Genomic DNA, 26,922 nt, shown 5'->3' on the forward strand with positions numbered 1-26,922 from the left:
TTTGCCACCTCTCAGCCCATCTGCTTAACTTTTCTAGATCCTGTTGCAGCAGCGAACTGTCATTAGTGTCCTTAACAACCCTGCCAACCTTTGTATTGTCTGCAAACTTGGACATTACGCCTGATATACCATCATCAATATCATTTATAAATACAGAAAACAACAATGGACCCAACACCGAACCCTGAGGGACTCCACTAATAACATTAGTCCACGATATGCAGTGTCCATTGATTACCACTCTCTGTCTTCTGCCACTCAACCATCCCTTTATCCATAGCAGCAATTTGCCTCCAATGCCACACTGCTCCAATTTGTTCAGCAGTCTTCCATGTGCAACAGTTTCAAAAGCCTTTCTCAGATCCAAATATATGATATCAAATTTATTCCCTGCATCCAGTACCTTTGTGACCACATCATAGTATCCAATCAAATTGGTCAGGCAAGACTTTCCCTTAACAAAACCATGCTGTGTCCGAGCTATAACTAAAGTCTTGTCTAGATGATCCTGCAGTGCTTCTTTAACAAGTGCCTCCATTAATTTTCCTGGAACAGAAGTTAAACTAACAGGTCTATAATTACTTGTGTCACCCTTTGATCCAGCGCCTCCGTAGCCAGGTGGGAAGGAGCAGCAGTGTGTACCACATGCTTCTTGATTAGACCGGGGTTCGAGCCTGTCACCACCAAATACAGAGGATGCGGAAAGGTCAGGGAATGACCACCGCATATTCCGGAGCAATATGGCTTTAGTTGCTAATGCTCCTAAAAACCAAATAATAACAACCTTTTGATCCTCCTTTGTGAATTGGAGTCACATTTGCACATCTCCAGTTGATGGGTACCTCCCCTGAGTCCAAAGAAGCTCTCATAATTTTGGCTAATTCGGGAAAATATCACTGTTGGACTTTAAAACCTGGAATTTTTGAACAAGTCAGGCAGTCCATGATGAGGAATATTCATGTGTATATTCAAGCACAGGAATTCAAGGTAATTAATTGTTGGAACACAAAAATAAGCTGTAACTTGGAAACAGTGATTTAAGGCATATGTTTATGACTTTTTTTTTTTTTTTTGCTGTTTTCAAGTCCTGAATTGATTCGGGAAGTATTTAGAGTGTGTGTGTGTGTGTGTGTGTGTGTGTGTGTGTGTGTGTGTGTGTGTGTGAGTGAGTGAGTGAGTGAGTGATAAAATAGCACGCCCAGATTTTCCTTTGGAGAGGTTGGGGATCAGATCTCCTGCCTAGATGTAGAGAAAGTTACTTTAGTTTTGTTTTTGTTTTGATTGAGTTTCTTTTGGGGCGCTGAAGCCTGAAGCATTTTACTTTAGTTGTATAAATTGAGATACAGGGATTATTTAATTTTATTAATTTAATTATTTTAAAAATTTGATTTTAAGCAGTTTTTATTTATTTTAACAGGTATCACTTCATTGGAAAGTTCATTGTAATAAGTGAATGAAAGATGGAAAGAAATCCAGTTATCACAAACTCCAATATATCTGGTGAAGAAACTAAGCTCTATCCCACAAGATTTCTTATGTTATTTTTGTTTTGCTTATATTCTATGTCCAATGCTTTCCAGTGGATTGAGTATTCTATTATCACTAATGTTATTTCTTTCTATTATGATGTTGGGGAGATTGCTGTTAATTGGACATCTGTTATTTTCATGGTTACTTATATTCCCCTCATATTTCCTGCTTCATGGTTATTAGACAAGAAGGGACTTCGGTTTTCAGTAATTATTGGATCCTTTGGTACATGTGTAGGTAAGTCCTCCTTTAAATGATCTTCATAATAGTAAAAATGTTCCGAATGAATATTTCATAACTTTTTTTTAAAAAATTAAGTATTGGCTACTAATAACTTATACACATAACGTCATTTTTTAAACATTGTCATCAGTAAAATTCATTGGAAGATAGCATGGTCAATTTTTAACCAAGAGATACTAACAGAGTACAGAGTATTTTTGGGTCTAACGGCACCAGGGATTTACCCCATCTCCGCGTATGTTCTTTGTATCGAGGACAGTACGCTGTCCAGGCCAGAGGTTTAAAAGTGTGTGGATCATGTATTGTGTAATATGTTGTGCCCCTTGTTCCTCTGGCTTGTTAGTCACCAGGCCACAGATGGGACCTGTCGTTTATGTACTCCACCACGTGGAGGCCAGCCAGGTGTTCCCTTAAAGTTTGCTCTGGCAGGTCCTACCACCTATTTTCCTGAGATTTCAGTGGCTAGGACAAAAAAAAAAAAAATAATAATAATAATAAATAAATAAATAAAAAAAAAATTTTTAAATAAAAATTCTTCTTTTCTTTTGGGCACAGATGGTACATTATACGATGCTTAGAGGGGCTTTAAGGGATAAGCGCTGGAGGTGATAAGATTTCCTAATAGGTCGGGCATGAATTTTGGTGTTTTAAATTTGTACATGTGGGGCAGGCGCTGTTGTAAGGAGAAAGAGATGGGAGGGGGTGGAAGACTGGGGGGTTGGAAATTGGAAGTAAGGGGTCTATAGGAAAGATGACCCCTGTTGAAATAGTGGGACATGCCCATGCCCCACCAGAGGGAAAGAGGGGTGGCAGGAGGGGGAGGAGACAGCATGCTGTCCACTCCCCCCCCTGCTAGGGAAAGAGAAGTAAAAAGCAGGCTAGACAGAGCTGGGACGCTGTATGGCATCATAAGATGCAATCTTCGAGGTCAGAGTCCAAGTTGCAATCTTCGTCTTTGCATTAGTCCAGTGGAGGTCCAAGTCCAGAAGTCAGGTCCAGTTTGTTACATTCATGTGTTGTATCTGCTTCAGGGTCACTAGTTCAGAGTTTCACAGTCATCTCGGATAGTTACGTCTGTGTTTTCATAGGTTAGTGATGATGTGGCAAGGATCATTGTCTTTCAAAGAGTTTGCAGGGAAAGACGGTGAAAGCCTGGTAATTATCTTTTTCTTGCAATATTATTTCTTCTTGGTTTCTTAGCAATGAGTTGATGTGTGTATATAGCTGACATCTGAGGTCCTCATTGTTGTCACAGTCATGGATAAGTTGTTCCCAGGTTTCCTCCTGACCGCAGTTACAGCTCGGGTTGTCGGAGATTCCCAGCTCGTGGAGTTTCCCTCTGAAGGGGCCGTGTCCCGTAAGAAGGAAGGTGGTGTGCAAGCCTGGGGAAAACCAGGACAGGGAAACAGGATATACCCTACTGACATCGGGTATAAATTTTTTGGTGACTTGCCTTTTTGTGGTAAGATTCCATCTATTTTGCCAGATAGAGTAACAGTGAAATTAATATTAATTCTATTAAGAGTATTAGCAATGGCGATATGGTGCAAGGAAGCCTATGGCTTATGCTGCACGAGCCAAAAAAAATAATAATAATAAATAAATAAAATAATATAATAATAATATGAAGAAAATTAAAAAAAAAAAATTAATAAGAGAAAAGGAAATAGACAACCTATGTGTTTCCCTCCTCCTCCTGTAGGTAATTATTATCGAGCTGACCTTTGAATTATCCCAACTGCCACTACTTATTCCAGTAATTTATAACTCGCTGGCTAAAATAAAATTTCTTGAATCCAGTCTAAACATCTCCCCCCCCCCCCGTAACTTGAAATTATTGCATGTTATTCTAGAATAATTTATAACCATGAAAATTTCATCCTCCCATTTTACTTATGCCTCTCAGAGCCTTAAACATTTCAATCAAGTCTCCTCTAAAGTTCCTAGTTTCCAAGCTCTTCAGCCTCATATTCAAAGGCTTTCCTCACATGGATTTCCTTTTGCCAATCTCACCAGGCAAACCATTGGATCCTTTCAAGAAGCATAATGTCTTTCTTTAGGTGCTGTCTCCATACTTGAACACAGTATTCCAAGTGTGGTCTAACAATAGCCTTATATAATGGAATTATGGCATCCTTATCTCTACTAGCAATTGTTCGATAAATCATTGATAGAACACCATGGGCCTTCCTTGTAACCTGGCTACAGTTCTCGTAGAACTTCACATCTGACCACATAACACCCAAGTCTCTTTCTTCCACTACTGGCTTTAGTTCAACTCCACTAAGTCTATAAGTTATTTTGGAGTTACTGTTCCCCAGGTGTAATACTTTATACTTTGCTTGATTAAAGCATAGCTGCCATTTTTCTGCCCATCCCTGAAGTCTATCTAGGTCACTTTGAAGAAGCTCTGCTTGATCATTAACTACTCTACCAATCTTTACATCATCTGCAAATTTAGACATCACACCCTCTATCCCTTCATCGATATCATTTATGAAAATCAAAAACAACAGTGGTCCTAATAGTGGTCTTTGGGGAACCCCACTTCTTACATCGACCTGAGGAATAACCACTTATCAAATGAGGAATAACCACTTATCAAAACCCTCTGCCTCCTGCCCTGAAGCTATCCAGCTATCCATCTATGGATTTTCCCTGTGATTCCAACCTGTTCCAGCTTATAAAGTAACCCTTGATGTGGGACTGAGTCAAATGCTGAAATCCAAATAAACAATGTCAAAATTGTTCTCCAAATCCAGCTCTTGAGTGACCCTGTCAAAATAGGTAACCAGATTAGCTAAACATGATTTTCCCTTTACAAATCCATGCTGAGCATCCTTCAGAATTCCATTTCTATCTAAGTGAACCTAAATTCCACCCTTGATCATTGTCTCCATGATTTTCCCTACTACTGAAGTTAGACTGACCGGCCAGTAATTTCCCACTTCATTCTTAGAACTGCCCTTATGTATTGGATATACATTAGCACTTTTCCAATCCAACAGAATCACTCCTGAGTCCTGTGATGCTCTCAATGCACTCACTTTCTGCTTCCCTTAAGATTATAGTGTATATGCCATCAACCCCAGGAGCCTTACTGGCCTGTAGGTTCAAAAGTTTTTTTCATTAAATAAACGTGTGAAATTTCAACATCATTAATTACATTTTTTTTCAACTTCACTCCCATAATTTCTCATTGATGTAAAGGTTTTCTCTTCTGTAAATATTGATCCAAAGTAACTGAGTTCACCTGTAACTTCAGCTGGGCTAGCTAATACTATCTCATGTTCATTACATAAGGGCCTGATTTGGTTTGTCCTTCTCTTCTTTGCATTTATATATGTGAAGAATTCCTTATCGTGACTCTTTGCCAGCAGATTTCTCATAATCTGCCTTTGTCAGCCTAACCTTTTCTGTGGCACTGTTACAGATCACTTTGTAGCTGTTATAGATAGCTTCAGTATTTTTTTATTGCTCCGACTTTTCCATGTCATCTTTTTCTGGTCAACTAATCTAGCAACTTCATTATTCATCCAACTTGGAATCTTCCTTGCATAGTATTTTTCTGATGGTGTGTAAACTTTCAAGGCTTTTGTGATTAATGTTTTTAAGTTATGGCATAATTCAATTGTATTCACACTGTGCGATATCGATCCATTTAATAGAGACTATGAAGCACCTTAAGCCATCATAATTTCCTTTTGTTTCCTGAAATTATAACCCATTCCTTTGCCTTTAACTACTGCTACTTCTCTCTTCATCGTCCTACATAGAACTCTGTAATCACTTCCTGCTACTAGTTCCTGTACTGTCAGCCCTATCATGTCATCTGGTTCATGGGTGATGATGAGGTCTAGAATTTTCTTTACCCTAGTACTTTCCTTGACATATTGATACAAATAACAATCATCTAGTTCATTTAAAAATTTTATCCCCATGAGGAGTTAGCATTAGTAGAAGCATACGATGCACGAAACCAAGCTTATTCAGCATCAGCCAAAAAAAAAAAAAAAAAAAAAACACCACTCCCACTTCACCCCTCCATTCGTCCGAAATACCTGTCCAGCTGAGTCTTAAATTTGTTTAGGCTATCAACTTCAACAACAAGTGATGGAAGTCTGTTCCACCAACCAACTACCCGCTGGCTAAAGGCAAATTTCCGCATATCTATCCTACATCTGTCTTTCCTCGATTTGAATTTATGCTTTCTCAGGTGATTATTCTGAGAAAGAGGAAGAATCCCATTGGCATTGAGCATGCTCAAACCATTCAAGGCCTTATACACTTCTATCAGAAAACCTTGCTTGTGCCTAGTCTCCAGACTCTGTAATGCAAAACTTAAACCTTTCTTCATAAGAGCAACCCTTTGTTCCATCCACTAATCTTGTTGCTTTTCTCTGTACTTGTTCCAGCAGCTCTACATGTTTTTGAAATGAGGCCTCCGGACCTGTACACAGTACTCAAGGTGTGGCCTGACCATTGCCTTATACTAGGGAATAATCACCTCCCTATCGCTGCTAGAAAAATTCCTGTATATCATTGACAAGACACCATGAGCTACTCTTGCAGCTCGTCTGCACTGCTCAGAGAAAGTCATTTCTCCCTGCACAGTTACGCCCAGGTCCTTTTCATTCTCTACCACTGCCAGTGTAGTACCGCAGAGTTGATACGTTACTCTGGGGTTACTGTTTCCCATATGTAATACTTTACATTTGTCAATGTTAAACTTCATTTGCCACCTCTCAGCCCATCTGTTCAACCTTTCCAGATCCTGTTGCAGCAGCATAGCATCAGTAGTATCCTTAACAACCCTGCCAACCTTTGTATCGTCTGCAAACCTGGACATTAAGCTTGATATACCATCATCGATATAATTTATAAATACAGAAAACAACAACGGACCCAACACTGAACCCTGAGGAACTCCACTAATAACATATAGTCCACATTGAGCAGTGTCCATTGATTACCACTCTCTGTCTTCTGCCACTCAACCATCCCTTTATCCATAGCAGCAACTTGCCTCCAGTGCCACACTGCTCCAATTTCTGCAGCAGTCTTCCATGAGCAACAGTATCAAAAGCCTTTCTAAGATTCAAATATATAATATCAAAGTTATTCCCTGCATCCAGTTCTTTTGTGACTACAATAGTATCCAATCAAATATCATAGTATCCAATCAAATTGGTCAGGCAAGACCTTCTCTTAACAAAACCATGCTGTGTCTGAGCTATAACTGAATTCTTGTCTAGATGATCCTGCAGTGCCTCCATTAATTTTTCTGGAACAGAAGTTAAACTAACAGGTCTATAATTGTGTCAACCTTTGATCCTCCTTTGTGAATTGGGGTTACATTTGCACATCTCCAGTCTATGGGTACCTCCCCTGAGTCCAAAGAAGCTCTCATAATTATGGCTAGAGGTTGGCTTACTTCCTTTGCTGCGTTCTTTAATATAACTGGATAGATCCATCCACCCCAGGTGCCTTTTTTATGTTTATCCTCAACAATTTCTCCTCCACTTTCCTCTCAGTTATTACAAAATCATCTAGCTCACTGCTAATGTTTACTTCACCTACGACATCCCCTTCCTGAATAACTCCTCATGTGTGAATGTAGATGCAAAATACTTGTTTAGTTTGTTAGCCACCTGAGAAGGATCCACATCTGTTGAACCATCAATATCCAGTGCACCAATCTGATTTATCCCTTTCCTTCTTGAGTTTAAATAGGTAAAGAACTCTTTTCTGTTTTTCTTTGCATCCTTTGCCAAGGATTTCTCATAATTTGCCTTTGCCTGCCTAATCTCCTTTCTGACTTGCTTACAGACCAACTTATATCTACAGCAGCAACAGTACGTAGCACACGCTTCTTGATTAGACCGGGGTTCGAGCCCGTCACCACCAAATACGAGGATGCGGAAAGGTCAGGGAATGACCACTGCATATCCTGGAGCAATATGGCCTTAGTTGCTAATGCTCCTAAAAAAAACAAATAGCAATAACAACTTATATCTATCATAGGCTTCCATGTTACCCATTAATTTGTATGTATCCCATTCATTTTTGTTCTCTGCCATATGTCTCTCATTAGTTCATCTGACATCCATTTAGGCGTGAACCTTGAACAGTATTTCTTAGTTGGTATGTAAAGCCTAGTAGCTTCCAAGATTAATTCTTTGAATGCTTCCCATTTTGAATTTGCTGTTGGTAATATCATCAGTTGGTCCCACTGTATAGAATTTAAATACTGTCTCAGACCATCATAGTCGCCTTTTACGAAAGCAAAAACCCTTCCCTTTACCTCTGATGGTAGTTACCTCCTTGAGTAAATCCCACTTCAGCACACTGTGATCACTGCCACCTGGTGGTTCCTGTATCTGCAGATTCTTAATGCATGAAGAATCACTAATGATAATCAGATCATCAGATCAACAGTATTGCTCCCTCTATTTGCCTCCCGAACATGCTGATGTAGAAAACAATCATCCAATAAATTCACAAAAGCCTTGCTAGTGCGTGAGTGACCAACCCACAAATTCCAGTCAATATCTGGGAAATTAAAATCCCCCATTATAAGACTCTCTGATTTACTGGCCCACTCTATTTCCCTGTACAGTATCGTATTATACTCATCAGAGTCATTAGGCCTATAGCACACTCCTACTCTCAATTTTGATTTCTCTATGCTTATATCACACCAAACTGACTCAACATTGCCCTGTCCACCTCCTTTGTCGACTGGCTTCACTTCCTTGGATTTTATGTGTTTCTTAACTAATATCATAACCCCTCCTCCTCTCCTGTCCTGTCTATCCCTTCTATACACATTGTATTCCCCAAATTCCAGTTCTGCATTCCTTATATCTGTGTGACACCACATCTCTGATATCCCAACAATATCTGCCTTTGATGTTTTGAGCAATACCTCAATTTCATCAAATTTATTTACCAAGCTCCTAGCATTGGTGTACATGCAAGTATACATGCACCTGTTCTTATTCTTAGCTGCCTTAACACAACCCATGTGTTTACTTGTTCCGCGATGACTCCCAGCAGTCTCTGAAATATCCTGTATCTTGTTTTCCAGGCTGCTGCTCATTTCAGTAGAAGCAGTGCAAGAATCACTTTCATCTCTGCCAGTGGCTACTTTTAATCTATTAGTCCTTGTATCCCCCCCAAACTAGCAGTTCTGCGACCCACCTAACACCGCCTCAAGAGCATCAGCAAATATTCTTGCACCCTTTCTATTTAAGTGTATCCCATCCCTGTAGAAGCAGTCTCTCCTGTTAACAAGTACAGACCAGGCTGAAAAAAAATTCTACCCCTTGAGCCTTGCACAAACTTTCCAGGGCCGAATTGATCGACAAGGTTCTCATCATATACTCCCTCCTCTCGTGTCTGGGCAGAATTGCAGACACTTTCAAATTCAACCCTACTTCACGGCTTTTTTTCAACAGTGACCTGTACTTGTTAAGTAATTGAGTTTCGTACCTATTTGCTCCTATCGATTAAAGGCAAATGAAAATCGCCCATAATAAGATATTGATGCTTACTTGCCCATTCCATTTGCATGAAGAAGCTCTCATCGTAATCTTCACAAACACCTGGGCTACAGATTCCTCCCACTTTCATTATACCTTTGCTTCCAACTATCTCGCACCATACAGCTTCTATACCAGCATGCGAAACATCTGAATCTAGGAAAGCTTTCATTGCACTCAGGCTGCTTTTGATAAGAAACATTGAACCCCCTCCACCACCACTTCTAACTTTCCTATCCTTCATAAATACATTATACATAACATACTGAAACTCATCATAAGCCCTATTATGTGAGCGTTACTTGTCCTAACCAGCAATTCGAATTTACTCATTTTATTGATGACACTTCTGACATTAACTTATAAACAATTAAGACTTAGTGTTCTTGTATAGTTAACTACCCTGACACACCCCTTAAAGTTATTTAAGCTCTCTTCCCCGGCATTAGCTACCTGCTCATTTGAAACGTTTTTTGCTCTCCGAACATAATGATCTAATATGATCTGTTTCGGTAACAGACAAGAACTCTCGAGGAACTTCTTTCTTCCACTATTTTATGATAGCACATTGTCTGCTTCAACTTACAGTGTGAGAAATCTTGTATTTCACAAACAATTTCAACTTCTCCAAGATCCACTACCAGTTCCTTAAATGATGATCTCCAGATAATTCTCCATTGGGCCAAAGGTTACTTAGTTAATTTCAATTATTCTAAAACTCAGTCCTGTCTTATGTCTCAAAAAAGGATTCTTCTGCTATGCTTATCTTTGACGACATTCAGATTTTTGGGCAAGATTGCATGTCTCTATTGGGGATTTCCCTGATTTCTAATTTCTCTTGGCATAAGCACATTACAGATATTGCTTTTTCTGCATCTGTTCACTCTGTACAAGTCGCAAATCCACCATATGTTGGAATATTGTTCCCACATTGTGGCATCCCTCCAAACCTCTCTCAGGCTTCTAGATTCCATTCCAAAGAGGTCACGGGGTAATTAATGACTCATCTCTGACAGTCTCTCCACTCTCTGTCTCATAGACGTTCTGTTTATGCTGCATGCCTTTTCTATAGATACTTCAATTGGCACTATTCTTCTGAATTGGTTTCTATTATTCTCTAACCCCCCCACCCCACCCCCGCAAACCAGTCTGGATACATGCTGCAACCAGTCAACATCCCCTTCTTTAAATATGTTTTTAAATTACTACAATTGAAATTCAACAACTGGAAGCCTTTGAGCTATAATTCTCCACATTATAATATTTATTAATATTTTATTAAATATTAATAAAATTTCATTAAATCATTATTTGGAAATTTATTTAGTTATTAAATAACAATTTAATAAAACTTACTATAAATCAAAAAGGCCTCTTGATATTTAGGCATACAAGCCAAAACTCCTAATTACACCTCTGGTAATTCCCAGTATGTGGTGTGCAAAAGGAGCAGTCTTTCACACAAATACCCAAAATTTTTACAGGCTCTACTCTTTCAATTAATTTGTTATTGACAATATATCAGAAACATAACACGTTTAGCATCTGTGCATTAGCAAAACTTGCATTTTTTTTCTCATTGATAGTTTCCATTTAGCTAGTTTATTACCAGTTCTAAGAATTCATCATTAAATACCATATAGTCAAATACAGGGTCATCAAGAAAAAGTGAAACAGTTTTGAACACTTATGGTTTTTGATATATTGGGCTGAATTTGGTGTCATTGAACACATAAGACAAGGGAGTTTCCAGGGGCAAAAGTTAGTTACGTTGTAGGGCACAAAAGGTGATATTGTTCTTTACGTTGGCACTAATGACCTTAAGAGTAAGAGATCTGCAGATTTATTTAACAAGAACAGGTAAATGCTGGAAAAAAGGTTGCAAGTTAGGATTATATTTGAAAGTGTCTGCAATTCTGCCCAGACACGATAGGAGGGAGTATATGATGAGAGCCTTGTCAATCAATTCGGCCCTGCAGAGACTGTGCAAGGCTGTGGAGTAGAATTTTTCTCAGCCTGGTCTGTGCTTGTTAACAGGAGAGACTGCTTCTACAGGGATGGAATATGCTTAAATAGAAATGGTGCAAGAATATTTGCTGATGCTATTGAGGCAGTGTTAGGTGGGTGAGATGACTTCTAGATTGGGGAGGGATTCAGACTAAAAGATTAATGGTAGCCGCAGGCAGAGGCGAAAGTAATTCTTGCACTGCTTCTATTGTAATGAGCAGCAGCCTAGAGAGCAAGTTGCTGGGGACTTCAGGAGCTGCTGGGAGTCATCATGGAACAAGTAAATACATGGGCTATATTAGGGGTAACTAAGAGTAAGAACAAATCCATCTATACTTGCATGTACACCAATGCTAGAAGTATAGTAAATAAATTTGATGAATTTGAAGTGCTGATGAAAAAATCAAAGATATTGTTGGGATATCAGAGACTTGGTGTCACACAGATATTAGGAATGCAGAATTGGAATTTGGGGAGTACAATATGTGCAGAAAGGAAAGACATGTTAGGAAAGGAGAGGTTATGCTGTTAGTTAAGAAACAAATAAAATCTAAGGAAGTGCATTTAGTTGACATGGGTGGACAGTGCTATGTTGAGTCTGTTTGTTGTGACATAAACACTGGGAAAAGGGTAAATGAGAATAGGAGTATATTATAGGCATAATGACTCTAAATACAATGAAAAGTCGTGCAGAGAAATAGAATGGGCCAGTAAACAAGAATGTCTTGTAATGGGGGATTTTAACTTTCCAAATATTGATTGGAACTTGTGGATTGGTCACTCCCACACAGAAAGACTTTTGTGAATTTATTGAAGGATTATTTTCTACAGTAACATGTTGCAGAGGCAACCAGAGGGTGTTATACCCTTAATCTGATTACCAGCAGCAATTATTCATGCATTAAGAATTTGCATATAAAGGAATCACTAGGTGACTGTGATCACAGTGTAGTGATGTGGGATTTACTTAAAGATGTAACTACTGTCAAGGGTAAAGGGAAGAGTTTTTTTGTTTTCTTAAAGGTGATTAGCATTAGCATTAGTAGAGGCATATGATTCAAGAAAGCAAGCTTATGCAGCATCAGCCAAAAAAAAAAAAAAAAAACCCACTTCACCCCTCTGTTCGTTCAAAATACCTGTCCAGCTGAGCCTTAAACTTATTTAGGTTATCAACTTCCACAACAAGGGATGGAAGTCTGGTCCACCAACCAACTACCCGCTGGCTAAAGGCAAATTTCTGCACATCTATCCTACATCTGTCTTTCCTCAATTTGAATTTATGCCCTCTCAGGTGATTATTCTGAGCAAGAGGAAGAATCCCATCGGCATTGAGCATACTCAAACCATTCAAGGCTTTATACACCTCTATTAGATCACCTCACCGGTGCCTAGTCTCCAGACACTGTAATTTGCAAAACTTAAGCCTTTCTTTGTAAGAGCAACCCTTTGTTCCATTCACTAATCTTGTTGCCCCTCTCTGTACTCGTTCCAGCAGCACCCTTCTTAAAATGAGGCCTCCAGACCTGTATACCATACTGAAGGTGTGCCCTGACCATCGCCTTATACAAGGGGATAATCACCTCCTTATCCCTGCTAGAAAAATTCCTGTATATCATTGACAAGACACCATGAGCTACTCTTGCAACCCGTCTGCACTGCTCAGAAAACTTCATATCTGCCTGCACAATTACCCCCAAGTCCTTTTCATTCTCTACCACTGTCAGTGTAGTACCACAGAGTTGATACGTTGCTCTGGGGTTACCCAGTCGTTATTACCTGGTCATGGATAGCAAGCATGAATCCTACAGTATTGGATGAGCATCCTGCTCATGAACCATGCATTGGAAGCCATTTTATCTATCTGGTCTTGATGGAGGTCATTGTAGTGTTTTCTGTGGAGTTTCTTCTTTTTTCATCTTTCTAGCTTTGTTTGTTCCATCTGTGTTGTTGAGGTTTCCTTGCACAGGTTGAGTAAGGTATGTCGCTTGTCTGTCTTCCTTATGGCCTGGTAGAGTAGCACTGTGTTTTTTCAGAAGCATCCTTCAGGTTTATCTCACTTTCTTCTGTTGCTTGATGAGGTCTTTCAAGCCCTTCCTCCATCTTTCCATGCTATGGTCATTCTCTCCATGGGCAACTTACGAGGGGTGGGGGAGTTGCCAGCTCTTGGTCATCATTGTTCTTGTCTTTCTCATGATGTCCTCCAGCTTGGTGTTAGTCCAATCTATGATCGCTAAGGATTATGTTACCACTGGGACTGCATAGGTGTTTATGGCTTTTACTCTGTTCCTCCATTCAGCTCTGCTTTTAGTAGGCTTCTGAGTTTGTGGTGGTATTTTTTGGTTACGCAGGCCTTGCTTGAATTGCTGAGCCTACTTCAACTGCAGGTATGTGCAGGTCTCCCTGCTGCCATGGCTTTGATCTCTTTATCAGTCTGCAACTGGTAGTCTTAGCTGACTAATTTCCCCTGATGCATTTGTCTAGTCCAAGTTCCATCCTGATATCATTGCTGAATTCTTTGATGATCCAGAGTAGTTGCCAAATATAGATGCAACAATCCCCGACATATATATATATATATATACAGTGACTTCTTAATTTACGTGAGGGTTATGATCCAGAACGTCTCACTCAATTTAAATTCATGCGTAATGTAAATAATCGCCAAAAAATGCAATAATAGACCTATGAGAATAACTCTTGCATCTAGCTAAGTTACCCCTGCCGGTACATGCTATTCAGTTTCTTTGGTTGGAAGACTGGGCACTCTAAAGAAAATGATGAGCAACCATAGAGATTCATTCTTGTTTATTGATTTACTTATTTATTATTTTATTTTATTGTTTTTTTGTACAATTAAAAAAAAGTATGTCGACTATAACCAATATATACAGCCCAACACAAAAAAAATTGAGAGAGAGGGTGAGAAATTGGAGTGAAAGGTGGCCTTAGGTAGATTGATGAGAGGGATCGTCATTGTCAGATTACGTTCTCTGAGATTCGGACCAGATAGGTAGGGGTGTTACACTCTCCTGAAAGGTAGAGGGGTGTTCTTGGCTGTTCCCTTGGGTGCTTGAAAAAGTAATCCAGAATTTGTTGATTTGCATGTTGCCTCTTCTTAGTAGCAACTAAGTTCTAGCATAGCTTTGTCAAAGATTAAGGTCTTCATCAGTTAACAAATTTAGGCCCTCATCTATAACATTTAATGATTTTGATAGTCTTTTCACTGTCAGGCTCCATTCTTCTTTAACCTTTGGGCTTTCACACGCTGCTGTCTCTTCCTCTTGAATGTGATGCTGCTCAAGTGCAAACATATCTTCATTTGACAATTCTTGATAATGCAAATCAGTTAAATCATTGACGTCAGTTGCCTCCACTTCAGTGAACCCTATCTTTTTAGCAAGTTTCATGCATTTGTCTTTAGTTTGTGATTAATCTTCATTGGTATCAGAGCCTTTGAAGGATTTGCTAAGATCTGGACATAACTTATGCCATGAAGTTTGAATACAGTTATGTGGAACTTCACACCATGCAGCACCAATGGATTTTAAAGCATCTTTTATATTGAAGGCTTGCCAATATTGCTGCCCACTCATCTGTTCGTGATCGGTCTTGTCAATTATGAGGGTGGTTCAATAAAGAATCACCCTGACCCAGCTACAGAGGTGCTAACCTGTTGATTCTTGGCACAGATTTTAGTCCTTCTCTACATAGCCACCATGCAGATTTACACATTTTTTTTCCCATTGATGGATGAGGCTACGGATACCGTTTTTGTAGAAGTGGTGAGGTTGGTCCTGGAACCATGATTCTGTTGCAGAAATGAGTGTCTCGTTGTCAGGGAAGTGGGTCATCTGAAGAAATAATTTGAATGAAGGAAACAAGAAGTCCAATGGTGCAAGATCGGGTAAATAGGCTGGATGGGGCAGTATTTTGTATTCACAAGTGGTCACTTGTGTTGTTGCAATTTCAGAAGTGTGAACTGGGGCATTGTCTTGAAGCATTCTCACATCTTTGGACAGCATGCCATGCCTACATGTTTTTTCTCCTGTAATTTCGTGAGTAAGTTGGCATAATAGGCACCTGTAATTGTTCTACCTTTCAGCAGGTAATCAGTCATTATGCCTTTCTCATCCCAAAACACTATCAGCATGACCTTTCCTGCTGACACTTGGACCCTTGCCTTTTTTGGGGGGGGGGGACCATGATGTTGCCATTTCATGGACTGTTTTTACTTTCAGGGCTGAAATGGTGTATCCATCTTTTATCCTGAGTGATTAGACGAGAAAAAGTCTTCCTCATTTTTTTTTTTTTTTTTGGCACAGGGCTAACAACTCTTGTGATTTCTGTTGTCGATCAGCCTTCTGGAAACCAGTCAATAATTGGGGAATCCATCTTGCACTCAATTTCCGTAAATGGAATTGGTCATGAAGGACTGTTTCAACAGAGCCCACACTAATCTTCACCTCCTGGGACAATTCACGCACAGATATTCGGCGATCTTCCATGATTAATGACTCCACTTTTCTGATCGTGCTGTCATCAATGGCTGAATGGGGACGACCTGGAATGGGCTCAGATTCTACCAATGTCCGACCACACCTAAACTGTGTGCCAGTGCTTCACCATGCCATAGGATGGGACTTCATCCTTATATACAGCAGTCATCTCCTCATGGATTTCTTTAGGAGATTTCCCCTTCAAGAACAGATACTGGATTACAGCTCTGGCTTCAATGTTATCCATGATGCTACTTTGTCACATGTTCAGCTCTGTAAGAGAAACACAAATTAAGACATGGCTGAAATTTTACACCTTTAGTACAGAAATATGTATGATGCTACACACAAAATATCATGACTGTGATATGTGGAAGTAGGTGAGGGCGATTCTTTATTGAACCACCCTTGTATATCTGCCAGAATGCACTTTAAATACTGATCCTTAAGAGATTTAATCACGTTGGCCCATAGGCTGAAGTATTGAGGTTGTAGTTGCTGGAAAAAAAAACAAACCTTGATATTGGAACAGACATCAACAATACTGGGTGGATGGCTTGTGGCATTATCAAGAATAAATAAAATGTTGAATGGAATTCCTTCTGCCTAGCAATACACTTACAATTCTGATCGCAACTGAGATCCAAAATACCTTCTGAAAATAACAGCAGTCATCCACCCTTTAGGGTTTCAGTACCAGTACACGGGCATGTTCGACTGTCATAACCTTTAAGGTAAGAGTCTGCAACCTTTTTTGGGTGAAGAACCATTTTGGATCTTATTTTAAAAAAAAAAAAGAGAATCTGAAGAGCCGCACCTCAGCTCAAGCTGGGGGGAGGGGGGAATTTTTTAAGAAATAGAATAGTGGGAAGGTGTTTTATTAAAAAAAAAATATATTTTTTGAAATATTATATATTAATACCGAAAAAACATAAACATCCAATTAAGTACAATTTAATTGACTTTTGCTGCTAAACTTCTTGAGCGAGTCTCTCAACATCAGGTGAGTATGCCATAATTTTCATCTTTAAACATGCTCACATTGTTCAGATGGTTTCTTGATTTTTTTTAATATATCATTAGCATTAGTAAAGGCATAGGATGCAAAAAAGCAAGCTTATTCAGCATCAGCCAAAAAAAAAAAACCCTCATTTCACTCATCCACTCACTCGCTCCAAATGTTTGTCTAGTTCTGCCTCAAATCTATTTAAGCTGTCAACTTCCACGAGAGATGGAAGTTCATTCCAGCAATCAACTACCCGCTGGCTAAAGGCAACTTGCTCTCATCTATCCTAGAACTGTCTTTCCTCAATTTGAATTTATGCCCTCTCAGGTCATACTGAAAAAGAGGAAGAATCCCATCAGCATTGAGCATGCTCAAACCATTCAAGGCATTATACACCTCAGTCAGATCACCTTGCAGGTGCCTAGTTTCCAGACACTGTAATTTGCAAAAGTTAAACCTTTTTTCTTAAGAGCAACCTTTCATTTAATAAACTTGTTGCCATTCTCTGTACTTATTCCAAAAGCTCTACATCCTTCTTAAAATGAGGCGTCCAGACCTGTATACAGTACTCAAGTGTGGCCTGACCATTGACTTATATAAGGGGATAATCACCCCCTTATCCCTGCTAGAAAAATTCCTATATATCATTGACAAAACACCATGAGCTACTCTTGCAGATCGTCTGCACTGCTCAGAAAACTTCATATCTGAGTTCACAATTACCCCCAAGGATCTTATTTAAAATAAAAATTTGCCATCCTAAAAGTTGATACGTTACTCTCAGGTTACTACTTCCCATATGCAGTACTTTACACTTGTCAATGTTAAACATCAGTTGCTACCTATCAGCTCATCTGCTCAACTTTCCTAGATCCTGTTGCAGCAGCGTACTGTCATTAGTGTCATTAATAACCCTGCTGACCTGCATATCATCTGCAGACTTAAACATTAAGCCTGATATACCATCATCAATATTAATAAATACAGAAAACAACAGTGAACCCAACACTGAACCCTGGGGAAATTCCACTAATAACATTAGTCCATGAAGAGTCCTTTAATTACCACTCTGTCTTCTCCCTCTCAACCATCCCTTTATCTATAGCAGCAATTTGCCATCAGTGCCACACTGATCCAATTTGTGCAACAGTAGCAAAAGCCTTTCTAAGATCCAAATATATGATATCAAAATTATTCTTTGCATCCAGTTCCTTTGTGACCAAATCATAGCATCCAATCTAATTGGCCAGACAAGATTTTCCCTTAACAAACCCATGCTGTGTCAGAGCTATAACTGAAGTCTTGTCTAGGTGATCCTGCAGTGTCTTTAACCAGTGCCTCCATTAATTTCCCTGGAACATCAGACTAAGAGGTCTGTAATTACTTGTGTTACCCTTTGATCCTCCTTTAGGAATTAAGGTAACATTTGCACATCTTCAGTCCATGGGTACCTCCCCTGAGTCCAAAGAAGCTCTCATAATTATGGCTAAGGGTTTGCTTCCTTTCTTTACTGCCTCCTTTAATATAACTGTATAGATCCGATCCACCCCAAGTGCCTTTCTTATGTTTATCTTCAGCAATTTTGTGTAGCACACGCTTCTTGATTAGACCGGATTCGAGCCCGTGACCACCAAATACGGAGGATGCAGAAAGGTCAGGGAATGACCACTGCATATCCCCGGAGCAATATGGCAATAGTTTCTAATGCTCCTAAAAACCAAATAACAAACCACTTCAACAATTTCTCCTCCAGTTTTTTAGCATTAGCATTAGCATTAGTAGAGGCATATGATGCAAGAAAGCAAGCTTATTCAGCATCAGCCAAAAAAAAACCCTCTCCCATTTCACCCCTCCGTTCGTTCGAAATACCTGTCCAGTTGAGCTTTAAATTTGTTTAGGCTATCAACTTCAACAACAAGTGATGGAAGTCGGTTCCACCAACCAACCACCCGCTGGCCAAAGGCAAATTTCCGCACATCTATCTGACATCCGTCCTTCCTCAATTTGAATTTATGCCCTCTGAGGTGATTATTCTGAGAAAGATGAAGAATCCCATTGGCATTGAGCATGCTCAAACCATTCAAAGCCTTATACACCTCTATCAGATCACCTCGCCGGTGCCTAGTCTCCAGACTCTGTAATTTGCAAAACTTAAGCCTTTCTTCGTAAGAGCAACCCTTTGTTCCATTTACTAATCTTGTTGCCCTTCTCTGTACCCGTTCCAGCAGCTCTACATCCTTCTTGAAATGAGGCCTCCAGACCTGTATACAGTACTCAAGATGTGGCCTAACCATTGCCTTATACAAGGGAATAATCACCTCCTTATCCCTGCTAGAAAAATTCCTGTATATCATTGACAAGACCCCATGAGCTACTCTTGCAGCTCGTCTGCACTGCTCAGAGAACTTCATATCTGCCTGCACAATTACCCCCAGGTCCTTTTCATTCTCCACCACTGTCAGTGTAGTACCGCAGAGTTGATACATTGCTCTGGGGTTACTGTTACCCATATGTAGTACTTTACATTTGTCAATGTTAAACTTCATTTGCCACCTCTCAGCCCATCTGTTCAACCTTTCCAGATCCTGTTGCAGCAGCATAGCGTCAGTAGTGTCCTTAACGACCCTGCCAACCTTTGTATCATCTGCAAACTTAGACATTAAACTTGATATCCCATCATCAATATCATTCATAAACACCGAAAACAACAATGGACCCAACACTGAACCTTGAGGAACTCCACTAATAACATTAGTCCACGTTGAGCAGTGTCCATTGATTACCACTCTCTGTCTTCTGCCACTCAACCATCCCCTTATCCATAGCAGCAATTTGCCTCCAATGCCACACTGCTCCAATTTGTGCAGCAGTTTTCCATGTGCAACAGTATCAAAAGCCTTTCTAAGATCCAAATATATAATATCAAAGTTATTCCCTGCATCCAGTTCTTTTGTGACTTACATCATAGTATCCAATCAAATTGGTCAGGCAAGACCTGCCCTTAACAAAACCATGCTGCGTCTGAGCTATAACTGAATTCTTGTCTAGATGATCCTGCAGTGCTTCTTTAACCAGTGCCTCCATTAATTTACCTGGAACAGAAGTTAAACTAACAGGTCTATAATTACTTGTGTCAGCCTTTGATCCTCCTTTGTGAATTGGGGTTACATTTGCACATCTCCAGTCTATGGGTACCTCCCCTGAGTCCAAAGAAGCTCTCATAATTATGGCTAGCGGTTTGCATACTTCCTTTGCTGCCTCCTTTAATATAACTGGATAGATCCCATCCACCCCAGGTGCCTTTTTTATGTTTGTCCTCAACAATCTCTCCTCCACTTTCCTCTCAGTTATTACAAAATCATCCAGCTCACTGCCAATGTTTACTTTACCTACATCATTCTCCTTCCTGAATAACTCCTCATGCGTGAATGTAGATGCAAAATACTCGTTTAGATTGTTAGCCACCTGAGCAGGATCCTCAACTGTTGAACCATCAATATCCAGTGGACCAATCTGATTCATCCCTTTCCTTCTCGAGTTCAAGTATGTAAAGAACTCCTTTCTGTTTTTCTTTGCATCCTTTGCCAAGGATTTTTCGTAGTCTGCCTTTGCCTGCCTAATCTCCTTTGTGACTTGGTTACAGACCAACTTATATCTATCATAGGCTTCCATGTCACCCATTAATTTGTATGTATCCCATGCATTTTTCTTCTCTGCCACATGTCTCATTAGTCCATCTGACATCCATTTAGGCCTAAACCTTGAACAATATTTCTTAGTTGGTATGTAAAGCCTGGTATCCACCAAGATTAGTTCCTTGAATGCTTCCCATTTTGAGTTTGCTGTTGGTAACATCATCAGTTGGTCCCACTGTATAGAATTTAAATACTGTCTCAGACCATCATAGTCGCCTTTACGAAAACAAAAACCCTTCCCTTTACCTCTGATGGTAGTTACCTCCTTGAGTAAATCCCACTTCAACACACTGTGATCACTGCCACCTAGTGGTTCATTTATCTGCAGGTTCTTAATGCATGAAGAATCACTACTGATAATCAGATCAAGAGTATTGCTCCCTCTAGTTGCCTCACGAACATGCTGATGTAGAAAACAATCATCCAATAAATCCACAAAAGCCTTGCTAGTGTGCGAGTGACCAACCCACAAATTCCAGTCAATATCTGGGAAATTAAAATCCCCCATTATAAGACTCTCTGATTTACTGGCCCACTCTATTTCCCTGTACAATATATTATTATACTCATCAGAGTCATTAGGCCTATAGCACACTCCTACTCTCAATTTTGATTTCCCTATGCTTATGTCACACCAAACTGACTCGACACTGCCCTGTCCATCGATGTCAACTGGCTTCACTTCCTTTGACTTTATGTTTCTTAATTAATAGCATAACCCCTCCTCCCCTCCTGTCCTGTCTATCCTTTCTATATACATTGTATTCCCCAAATTCCAGTTCCTCATTACTTATATCTGTGTGACACTACGTCTCTGATACCCCAACAATATCTGCCTTTGATGTTTTGAGCAATACCTCAAATTCATCAAATTTATTTACCAAACTCCTAGCATTGGTGTACACGCAGGTATACATGCACCTGTTTCTATTCTTAGCTACCCTAACACAACCCATGTGTTTACTTGTAACGCAATGACTACCAGCAGTCTCTGAAATATCCTGCATCTTGTTTTTCAGACTTCTGCTCATTTGAATAGAAGCAGTGCAAGAATCACTTCCACCTCTGCCAGTGGCTACTGTTAATCTATTAGTCCTTGTATCCCCCCCAACTAGCAGTTTTCCGACCCACCTAACACTGCCTCGACAGCATCAGCAAAAATTCTTGCACCCTTTCTATTTAAGTGTATCCCATCCCTGTAGAAGCAATCTCTCCTGTTAACAAGTACAGTCCAGGCTGAAAAAAATTCTACCCCTTGAGCCTTGCACAATCCCTCCAGGGCCGAATTGATTGACAAGGCTCTCATCATATACTCCCTCCTATCGTGTCTGGGCAGAATTGCAGACACTTTCAAATTCAACCCTAATTCACGGCTTTTTTTTCAACAGTGACCTGTACTTGCTAAGTAATTCCGCCGGTCTCCTACTCTTAATATCATTAGTGCCAACGTGTACACCTTTTGTGCCCTTAAAAGATGATATCCGCTCTACAACGTCATCAACCTTTGCCCCTGGCAGACATACCCTGGTCCTATTCCACCTATCCTTTTTACAAAGCATGTTCCCCGTTTCCCTGACAATAGAGTCACCAACAACTACTAGTTCCTGTGGGACCAGCGCATTCTGCCTAGGGGTCTGCCCCTGTGTTGCCTGATGACCAAGTGCAAGCTCTGGCGTTGATGTGGGCAGCTGAGAGCTTGATGGGCCCCTCAATTTATTTCCTTCGAGGGCATCCACCCTGTCCTTCAAGGTGTCATAAAGGCCCATAACAACGCTGAGTTGTCGCCTGATTTCCTTGCACTCCTTACATCGTGCACACACAAAGACATCCCCCTTGGCAGTATCATGTCCCGTACCCGACTGCTCCGCAAACATCAAGCAAACAGTGCATTTTAATAGACTGTGATTCAGAGGGCAACTGCCCTCCTCAGTTCTCCCCTGAACCACAGCACTCCCATTAGCTTGAGCCTTTTGCTTTGCTGCTCTGGTCAGAGTCATGATTCCAATTTAATTCAATAAAATTTAAAACAAAAATTAAATCCTTAAGTTATATCCCAAAACAGTTATGTTATATATATATATATATTTTTTTATATATATATATATATATATTTTTTTTTTTTTCGGTATCTAGTGTTCCCTTTATACAACTTCCGTATCACGTGTACCACTATAGTTATGTATTAATTATTTGTTACGATTAAGTCGTTATATATATTTATAGAGTTAAAAATACAATTTAATTGACAATAAAGTTTATCAAGATTAATAGATTTACTGATTAATTGACAATATTATATTATGCAGTATACTACACTAAGCTTATGCTATCGTGTAAAAATGGCGGGAAATCACGAACGGTGTTTTTACGGACTCGTAAGTATTGATTAGCTTCGAAATCTCGCTATCTCAATTTAGAATAAACTAAGGATCCTGACTAGGTCTATAATCTACTTATAGAAGATAATTTGATATAACAATTGGTTAATAAATCGACTAAATTTGGTTAAAAAGACCTCTCGTTCAATTTGTGACACGTGGATTTGATACCATTACCGATACTAAGTAATATCTATGAAATCTCTGTCTAAGTTAAACTTTAAACTAAGTATCGTAACTAGGAATATAAAGCTACTCTAGAAAATAAGTTAATATGACAATTTAAACTAATAAAGCAGAAAATAAATCAGGAAAAACTTCTCTGTTTGAAGAGCTTTAAGGAGCAATTTCTGCCCAGGCCAACCTCGCACCCAGACTTGATTATTACAAAATCATCTAGCTCACTGCCAGAGTTTAATTGATCTCTGGCATTCCCCTCCCTGAATAACTCCTCATGTGTTGAATGTAGATGCAAAATACTCATTTAGTTTGTTAGCTACCTGAGCAGGATTATCAACAGTTGAACCATTGATATCAAGTGGACCAATCTGATTCATTACCTTCCTTCTAGATTTTATTTAAGTAAATAACTCTTTGATGTTTTTCTTTGCATCTTTTGCCAAGAATTAATCTGCCTTTGCCTGCCTAACCTTCTTGGACTTGGTTATAGACCATACAGTTACAGTTTCTTGGTTACAGTTAATCGAAAATATTTGCCCACGGAAATACGTCAGACCAAAAACTGGGAAAAGTCCAAACACAAATATAGAATTGCAAGGGCAACCTCTCCGTATCCTCAATTTCAGTTTTAAGGCATTTTAGTCGTGCACTCCATGTCCTTGATTTTTAAGTCCTCCAACTCCATTTCAAATTGTTTCATATGGGCTAAAAGTTAAACAGCCACAGTTACATATTCAAAGAGCTGCAGGTTGCCGACCCTTGCTTTAAGGGCGCATGGTAAATGCATGCAAAAAATAAACCCTCCATATTAGCACCGAACAGAAGTGTTAGCCGATCTTTCACCGCCTTAAAGCCCCTCTCAGTCTTTTTTTTCAGCAATGGAAATATAAGTGCAATCAGAAATTTTGTTTCTAATATAAAACTGTTTTGTTGAAGTTGAGTATTTGTTTATGTATTCCCCCCCCCCCCTCTCGTGGCACTTTCTGTAAATATGGTTGCCACTCATTATTTTAAATTCGTATAATTTAAACATGCATAAAGTAAGAAGTCACTGGAGAGAGAGAGATTCACCTTTTGTGATTAATTTCATCAATATTTAAAAAACAATGCAACAGTTACTAACATGGCTCACCAATGACACACATTTCCACCTTAACATATACATTCATAAATAAAATATGCATGTGTTGGGCAGCAAATTCCCACACAATTAATAAGTCATGGAAATGCCTTTGCAATTAAAAAAATGTGATGGGGTGAAGTGCAGTTTCATCAGCTGGAATCATCAGGGTCATACTTATGAACGGGTGTATGAGGTGCTAGCCTCGCACCTCGCTATGAGGGGGGAGTGCTTGCATGGCCTCTAAACTCAAATTTTTAAATTAATTTCTTTTTTTAACACACTGACCTAAACTGGGGCCCATTTTTACCTACCGTGTAAACAGAGACAGGTGAAATTTACTGAAAGTGCGGATGACTCATTTCTGCGACAGAACAGATTAACTTCCAGAATAAAGGAAAATCACTCTTTCCTAATTCTCTAATAGGGTGTAACAGTTGAACACATCGTATCATCTGTGTCGGGAATATGCCTTCGTCTTTTACACTGGCTATGAAAACAAGAAAGCAGTTGACCAGAGCGACTTCTTGGTACAGTATGTATGAGTCAGTTGTAAATTGTTATGGACACCACTAAATTGTGGACTCTCCCTTTAGTTTTTAATTCATGCATTCTACAGCAGAAGCTCTATTGCCTGAAGGCCAGAGGTGTGAACAGTGCACTACACAGTTTAGTTCAGTACTGTTCTTTATATTTCACAGTATTACAACTTTGTGTTTAAACAGATTGGTAAAAATAATTGTTTTTTTCTGATTATGCAGGTAGTTCTTGACTTTACGAGTTAATTCATTCCTAGCGTGCGCTCGTAAAACGGGAATTTATATCCCATGGACATAATGTTAAAAGTAGGGGTTACGTTATCAACGATGAAATTGGTTAGCTAATTAGTTTGTTTAAACAATGATTGATTTATCCAAAGAAATGAAAACGCAGCCTGTAAAATCAAGCAAAATATAATAATAGAGAAATTATGACTTACAAATGTTAAAGAATGTTTATTCTTCATCATCATTATCATCGACTAAATGCACACTCATTGATCACTATGTGCAGCCAGTAGGCAAAATAAAATTTGCCATCCTAAATGCTGAATACTGATAAGCGTTAACCAATTAGAAAATAATATCAAAAAATATTTCGTCACCCTCTTGAACTGCCGCCTGTAAGTTAGCTTACCTCGCCTATCCACTTGCAGCGGCCATGTGTCAGAATGTAGTTAGTTCATGATTATTGCTTGTGGCAAGAGGTTACTGCTTGTGCGTTCCACTTGATTATATAAAATTTATTTATATAATGAGTAGTGAAGAGTTTTTCTCTTCCTTTCTTTTAGCTCAAGCACTAATTTATTTAAATAATCTGCATAATTTGCACACTTTTTGGCATACACAAATCTACATCCTTCCTAAAATGAGGCCTTCAGGCCTTGCATACAGGAGGCCTCATTTTAGGAAGGATGTAGATTTGCTTGAGTGTGTACAGAGAAGGGCAACAAGATTGGTGAGGAGAATGAAGGGATCCTCTTACCAAGAGAGGCTAAAGTTCTACAAATTGCAGGATCCTTCCACTTGTTCAGATTACAAACCTAAGGGGGCATAAATTCAAATTAAGAAAAGACAGATGTAGAATAGATGTGTGGAAATTTACCTTTAGCCAGCTGGTGGTTAATTGCTAAAACAAACTTCCCTCTGTCGTTGTGGAAGTTGATAGGGTTAAATAAATTTAAGGAGGAACTGGACAGGCATTTGGAGGGAATGGTGTTTTTTTTTTTTTTTTTTTGGCTGATGCTGCATAAGCTCATACACTTGCTTTCTTGTATCACATGCCACTGCTACTACTACAAGATAACTCAGGATAGCCCAAATGGGTTAATTACTCCCATGTATTTTCTACTAAAAAATTTATAAAAAACATAATCTATAAAATGAGTATTTGCATGATGCATACTTTTAATCTGTAAAATAAAAAAAAGTCTATCCGTTATGGCACATTTTCAGGAAAATAATGTTCTGGGAAGGGGTTAAAGGGGACCTCACAAGAGCTTAGCACCTTGTGCCCGAGAAGTGTAAGTACAGTACTGGGAATCATTGTTCTCGGTTCCTCAGATCAATGTTCATTGCAGATATGGGTCATTTCGGGTGGAAAATTAGGTATCAGAATATCTAATTTGTGTCAAATCTGTATTGTATAGATTGTCAAGACTATACCTTTGAATTTTAAGTTTAAGGGAAGTGGCAGGTGATGGCATTAGCATTAGTAGAGGCATTTGATGCAAGAAAGCAAGCTTATGCAGCATCAGCCAAAAAAAAAAAAAAAAAACCCACTTCCACTTCACCCCTCTGTTCGTTCAAAATACCTGTCCAGCTGAGCCTTAAACTTATTTAGGCTATCAACCTCCACCACAAGGGACGGAAGTCTGTTCCACCAACCAACCACCCGCTGGCTAAAGGCAAATTTCCGCACGTCTATCCTACATCTGTCTTTCCTTAATTTGTATTTATGCCCTCTCAGGTGATTTTTCTGAGCTAGAGGAAGAATCCCATCAGCATTGAGCATGCTTAAACCATTCAAGGCTTTATACACCTCTATCAGATCACCTCGCTGGTGCCTAGTCTCCAGACACTGTAATTTGCAAAACTTAAGCCTTTCTTCGTAAGAGCACCCCTTTGTTCCATTCACTAATCTTGTTGCCCTTCTCTGTATTCGTTCCAGCAGCTCTACATCCT

General features: G+C 39.4%; 1 protein-coding gene across 1 annotated transcript in view; it reads left to right on the forward strand.

Annotated features, from left to right (window-relative positions):
• The first annotated feature begins 1,562 nt into the window (after positions 1–1,562).
• The window catches only part of HisT (Histamine transporter), a 104,246-nt gene continuing 78,886 nt past the window's right edge, over positions 1,563–26,922 (forward strand). Inside the window, exon 1 of the mRNA XM_090387871.1 lies at positions 1,563–1,767. Within this exon, the coding sequence (XP_090243997.1) occupies positions 1,563–1,767 (205 nt within the window). The remainder of the gene's footprint in view (positions 1,768–26,922) is intronic.

Source organism: Mastigoproctus giganteus, chromosome 13, assembly GCF_048544385.1.
Source record: "Mastigoproctus giganteus isolate SK-2022 chromosome 13, ASM4854438v1, whole genome shotgun sequence".
Lineage (NCBI taxonomy): Eukaryota > Metazoa > Arthropoda > Arachnida > Uropygi > Thelyphonidae > Mastigoproctus > Mastigoproctus giganteus.